The sequence below is a fragment of the Taudactylus pleione genome, unplaced genomic scaffold (genome assembly GCF_031769625.1).
Source record: "Taudactylus pleione unplaced genomic scaffold, aTauple2 ptg000005l, whole genome shotgun sequence".
In the NCBI taxonomy this organism is placed as follows: domain Eukaryota; kingdom Metazoa; phylum Chordata; class Amphibia; order Anura; family Myobatrachidae; genus Taudactylus; species Taudactylus pleione.
This window is the reverse complement of record NW_028284408.1, coordinates 20,291,909-20,297,908: the sequence shown is the minus strand read 5'-3', so window position 1 is coordinate 20,297,908 and position 6,000 is coordinate 20,291,909. Positions and strand designations below refer to the sequence as shown.

The window sequence follows — 6,000 nt, the reverse complement described above, 5'->3', positions numbered from 1 at the left end:
GATTTCCCTTGAACTCCCGGGCAAACGATCTAGTGCATACACACTGTGCAATCTAACAAACGACCACACAATATATCTTGCTTCGTTTGGTGGTTAAATCGGTAACTACATAAGGTAACCATATCGCCTGGTCATTCGGTAGTGTGTACACACTGCACGATCTGAGGGGAATTGTTAACGAGTTTGACAGATCTTCCTGTATGTACAAAAAAAATCTGAATATTCCACAAACGATGGCGCGTGAGCGCGCATGGTGTGTACACACCTGATGCTTTGTCGTTCCGATGCATCGGAAACGGCCAAATCGTTCAAAATATCGTCTAGTAAATCGGATCTATATGAAATAACCTGCAATAACTAAACACCCAATTGCTGCTGTAACTGTAACTTTGTTTCGTTAGGGCTATAACTGTCACCACCAGCATATACACAGGAGCAGCCACTACCCCCCGCCGCCGCTCCAGGCAAAAGCCGAGAACCTGTTTCCAGTACCATCGAGTGTGACCTTCTACCTACACGTTACTCAACCAAGTTCACCGTCAGCAGGAAGGCGCTCTAGACTCACGTCTCTATGATCGGAACGACTTCGCCTGCGCGATGAGCTGAATACCGAGGTGTGTCTGTCCAACACAACATGGCGGCCTCCATAATGTACAGCCGGCTGTCAACCGGGCTGAGAAGCCGGGCTCCCCGCGCTGCGCTGGGCTGTGCTGCACAGGTAACTGCGGTGTTAGGGCGAGCTGGAGGCGGCCAGGGAGTGATGGGGTGTGCCGGGCTCCCTGCCAGCGTACAGGGGAGATGCGTGTAATGAGCTTGGTAAGAGGGGTAAGTGGTGGCCTCTTGGTTAGAATAACTGCCCCGTATGATCGGCTGCTTTTGTTTTTCTAGTTAGTGCCCTGCGTCTTTGCACAGCCTGGCACGGAAAGGGTCAGTCTCCCAGCTGCCAGCACAGGCACTCCTGCATTGCACGCACGCAGTGTGTGTTCTCAGTTGCGTACCTGCACTAGGGCTATTCGTTGCGTTTAGTCTGTTTCCAAGGAGCCTATACGGCTACAGTGCATGAGGTGATTGCCCATTTTGAGGTTGTGTGTATATACAGTAAGTACTCTAATGTCCTGCAAACTGCAGTCATAGACAAATAGGACACATCAATGCATTCTAAGTAGTCTGTCTGTCTGTGCAGAGCGGACTGCAACAGCTGCAGTGCCATTGTATGGAGTTTCCCTGTGGGGGGTATAGGTCATGTGAGGGAACGCTGTCAAGGAGGGGTGGGGAGTGTTATGTTGCTGAGAAGGAGCCATGTGCCCTTGTACTGACATCTAAGATCAGCAAGTGCAGCTTGGCCTTCTCTGCTTGTCAGAGTTGCTAGTGTGCAGCTAGCTGTTGGATACTGTGCATGGTTGCACTATAGACTTCGTATAACTGATCAGCTTCTCTGTAACCTTGACACTGATAACATAACACCTTTGTGCCACATGGCCTTCAAAACATTGAACACATTCATCTGGTTTATTGCACTTGTGCTTTTATAATGCATATGTAACTATTTTGATGTCTCCAAAACTACCTGGATCGAAAGGATTACATTTACAATCTCCATTTCTAGAATTATGACTATGATCTCTTGATAAAATGTTTGTTTAATTTTATAAAATGTAAAATCGTGTGTACAAATGTACATTGATTAAAGTGATAGTGAAAGAACAGACGGGCTGCCGTTCTGTTGTGTTGTAGTTGATTTTTTTATTTTTTTTCTATTGATTTCAGTTTTGTTTTTTTTAATTGTGCATACCCTATAATATTTCAGCAGGAATTTTGTAAATATTACATGTTAATTTACCGGGTAAGGGAGGTGTGTTTTTTCCAAACTGTTGCCAATTGATAAGGCAGTATCTACATCAGACCATGTGGCACTAACTAGATCTACTATAAAAAAAACTTGCAGTGTTTTGTCTGAGTAAGGCATTTACATTTTATCAGGTAACCTACTTGTCTGCTTACAACAAACTGTTCAAAACATACACTGCATCTTCATTTCCTTTCTATGAGTTTTGCCTTGTCAACACTTTGTGATTGTTGCCTAATCAGTCAAGCACTGTGTCCTAAGATTGTATGATCTACCGCAGGCTGTAGTTCTTTTTCAATTATCAAAGCAAAATGTAAAACAAGATATAAATGTGTGGCATGGTTCTAGAGCAGGAAGTCTACTGAGTATAGGTTCCATAGCTTTCAAAACTGTCTACAGGATGTTTGCTGCATGTTGATGTACTTATACCAGTGGTTCCCAAATTATTTTGAATTACGGCACCCTAAAGTATCAGAATTTTTTTAACGGCACCCCTGGACCCAAATTTTCTTAATGAGAAATTCAGCAAAAATGAAATTAAGTAAATTGTGCTTATATGTTACCCTTAGGTTCAGTTATGTGGTGGTTGACAGGGCTGCACTTCCTTTTGTATTTTGTGATTGGCAGCCATTAGCACTGGTTTTGTCTATCACAAAAAATAATTTTATTTGGTACTGGACCACTAACCCAAGGCACCCCTGCAAGTACCTTGAGGCACCCAGTTTGGGAACCACTGACTTATACAAAAGTAAATTTTACACCCGGTGACTAAATAAACTCACTTGTTAGCATCCATTTTTTGTCAGATCTAGTTGGGTATGAATGTCCTAAATCAGTAATTCTTAACAAGGAATTCCTGTATCCCTGGGGGTGCAAGACATGTTGCTTGATCATTTCATACACTGTCATTATTACATGTACAGTGCATATCCGGTACATGCTCTGTTACAACAACAAATGAGCCACTAGGAATGTGTTGGTGTGTAATGCGTATTAGAAGAGGAGGAACTGATGCAAGTTAACAGAGGGCAAAGAGAAAACAGGAGGAACGGGTAAGACGAGGCGTCTGGTGAGCCAGCCAGACATCAGGGAGGAAGAGCAGATTACCCTCCTGCCTGTGTGCCCTAAGCCTAGGAGGCCACCATCGTCCTAATGACCGATTGGTGAGCTATACACACCAGTTGGCATGTCTGGACTGACATCACAACAGCCGAGATGTTAGTGTTGGTGGTCCCTGCAGAAAGTGTACGGGTGGTCAGTGGGTCACCCATGAACACCTGCAGATGCATTGGCTGTGCTGCAGGGCCAACCTGATGTGTCTGTGGATGATACAGTTCTGACACATCGGGTGTATACACCCGCTGTTGCATCTGCGATATATCAAATGCCCATGGAATGAGCGATATATCGCCAAGTGGGTACCCACTGTCCTTGGCTGACGGGAAAGACTTTCAGCCACTACAGGTATGGGGTGCAAATTTTCTGATTGCAGCAGAACATTCAATATCTGGCTAATTGCTGGACGCATGCCAGCTTCCCCCCCCCCCCGCCCCCCCAAAAAACAAAAAAACAACATAAGAAAATCAAATTCTGGGGACAGATCCAATAAGCTTGAGCTTATTAGACAAGGACCCTTGGCTCCCACTTCCCCTTGCCAGTTGACAAAGTGACTCATGGTGTGACCTAGGGCGCCGGAGCCAGAGAGGGGACCTTTTGTGCGCGTGCCGGAGACGTGGCCATTGAAAAGGGGGCTTGTCTATAAGACCCTTTTTGTCACTCTTGGGGGCGTGCCCGGCACTTACGGACACGCTGGGCAGCCCCCAAGCGCTGCAGACAGGAAGAATAGATGCTGGGCGCATGTGCCCGGCGTCTATTCTCCGGCGGTGACTGGGTCACCGCACATTTCTCCACCCACGGGACACTGCGACCCGCGGGTGAAGACGGCACCCGCAGGCTGTGAGGGCGAGGCGCAGGATGCTTTTTGCCCTACAGAAGGAGGGCAGGGCACGCGTCCCGCTAAAACAGCCTAGCGGGAATGCTCTGTGACCCAGCAGCACACTATGGGCCAGATTTAGATTTGTACGCTGTAAACATTGCTGCTGCGTCTTTGGATGCAGCAGCTATGCTAATGCAGCAGTAGGCGTCTATTTACGACGCACCATCAAAATCAGCATCAGGGAGTCATCGGCCACCTGCGTGAGCCTGAGTTTATTCAGAATAACCACCGGAACTCCTTTACTGGGACCAGAAATTATGCGTTGGAAAACTCAGACCCTGTGATGGGCACACCCAGAAAACAGGGCCGATACACCCCCATTTTCTGGGAGGCATGCCGTCTCGTTCCTGCCCCAAACAGATGCTGCCTGTCAACCAGGCTGCAGCTGCTCCGACACTGACAGGAGCTGCATTGTAGTACATGCGCACTGCGGCTAGGGTGCTTTCCCTGTCAACCCACCATCGGAGATGTACACAAACCACCATGCTTGCCTACAACTCTGAATCAGGCCTCTTATGCGCAGGAAATCTGTCAGGTACATATACTTTAAAAACATTACATAACGTGTGTGCCCTATAATAAATTTATAATGACTCTTACATGTATAAGGATCAAGAATGAGCATGCAAACTGAAAATCCTGGCACATGACCAGTGTCTGTTAGTGGCTTTATATATCCACTATGGAAGCTCAAGTGTTTGACCAGCATAAATCACTATGGGGGCAATTCAGACCAAGAGCTCCTTTGTGCTAAGGAGGCGGAGTCTAGGTCTAAAGTCTATATACCTGGCTTTATACGGGCAGTCTGTGCAGCCTTGATTATTGAGGATGAGGATCCCCCCCATGGATGCCACTGTATTTCCTCCATCTGGTCAGTTAGTGGATCAGTTAGAGGAGGCGTGAAAAAATCCGGGTAAGCTGTTCCAGCCTCAAAAAACGCTTGGCCTTTGCATACCCATTTGCGGATAATTATTTTTCCAAATGGGAAACCCCTCCACAGGTGGATTCTCATGTCACATGCCTAGTGAGGAGTGCAACATTGCCCATACCCTCCATGTCCTCCAAGGTGGAAATATGCCTAAAATCCATTTACTCCCTTGCTGGGGGGGCTTCCAGACCGGCTCTGGCCGTGTGCTGGATGGCCAGAGCCATGGAACGCTGGGCAGATAACTTGGAGGCGTCTCTGGACACTGACTTTTCAGCTGAGCAGGTGGAGTTAGTGGGCAATCTCAGAGACTCAACCACGTACATTAATGAGGCAGCCCTAGATATAGGTCTCCTCACTTCCAGAATCTCCTCTGCAGCAGTAGCGGCTCGCCGCTCCCTGTGGTTGCGCTCTTGGAAAGCGGATGTTGATTCCTAGAAGGGATTATTAGAATGCTTGCCCTTTAATGGACAGGTCTTGTTTGGTCCTGATCTAGACAAAATTGTGGCCACGCTAGCAGCAGCTAAATCTGCATGTTTGCCATCGGCTGCAGTCCCATCAGGGTCTGGTACTTCATCCTTTTTGGCCCAAGGTAAATCCAAGATAGTCTTTTTCCAAGACAATTAGGGACCAGGAAATCTGCCAAGCCAAAGAAGCAGGCTTGGAGTATAAGACGTCCTACTCCCAAATCGGACGATAAGCCTTCAGCCTAACGGGACGAGCCTTCCCTTGGGGGACCCCAAAGTGGGAGGCCAACTTCTTCAGTTCGCCCAGTGCTGGTACCTGACTACCGCGGACACTTGGATAAGAGAAGTGGTCTCTCGGGGGTATGCCCTCTCCTTCCGGCGAAGGCCTCCCAGCCGGTTTTTCACCACAGGCATTCAGTCAGATCAGGACAAGGCCGGCCCGAGAACTCTAGCATTCTATGCTCCAAGCTGGAGTTATAGTGCCTGTTCTGTTACCCCAGAGGGGCGCGGGACTCTATCCAATCTCTTTCTGGTGCAGAAACCCAATGGGTCTTACCGGCCCATCCTCAACCTCAAATCCCTCAACAAGTCCTTGAGGGTTCCTCTGTTCAGGATGGAGACTCTGCGTTCCATTATATTGGCAATGGAGCCTGGGGATTTCATGGTGTCGTTGGACATTCAGGACGCCTACCTGCATGTCCCTATTATCTTAGCACACCAACAATTCCTCAGGTTTGCAGTGCTAAACCATAATTTCCAGTTCCAG

At 47.7% G+C, this 6,000-nt stretch overlaps 1 protein-coding gene across 3 annotated transcripts in view; it reads left to right on the top strand.

Annotated features, from left to right (window-relative positions):
* The first annotated feature begins 471 nt into the window (after positions 1-471).
* SUCLA2 (succinate-CoA ligase ADP-forming subunit beta) overlaps positions 472-6,000 on the top strand; it is an 85,584-nt gene continuing 80,055 nt past the window's right edge. The window contains exon 1 of one of the 3 annotated variants that reach the window (XM_088444202.1): positions 472-718. In XM_088444202.1, the coding sequence (XP_088300328.1) occupies positions 635-718 (84 nt within the window). In that variant the 5' untranslated portion in view covers positions 472-634. Of the gene's footprint in view, positions 719-747; positions 826-6,000 lie in introns of those variants that run through there. The other 2 variants (XM_088444329.1, XM_088444276.1) reach the window with 2 other exon arrangements.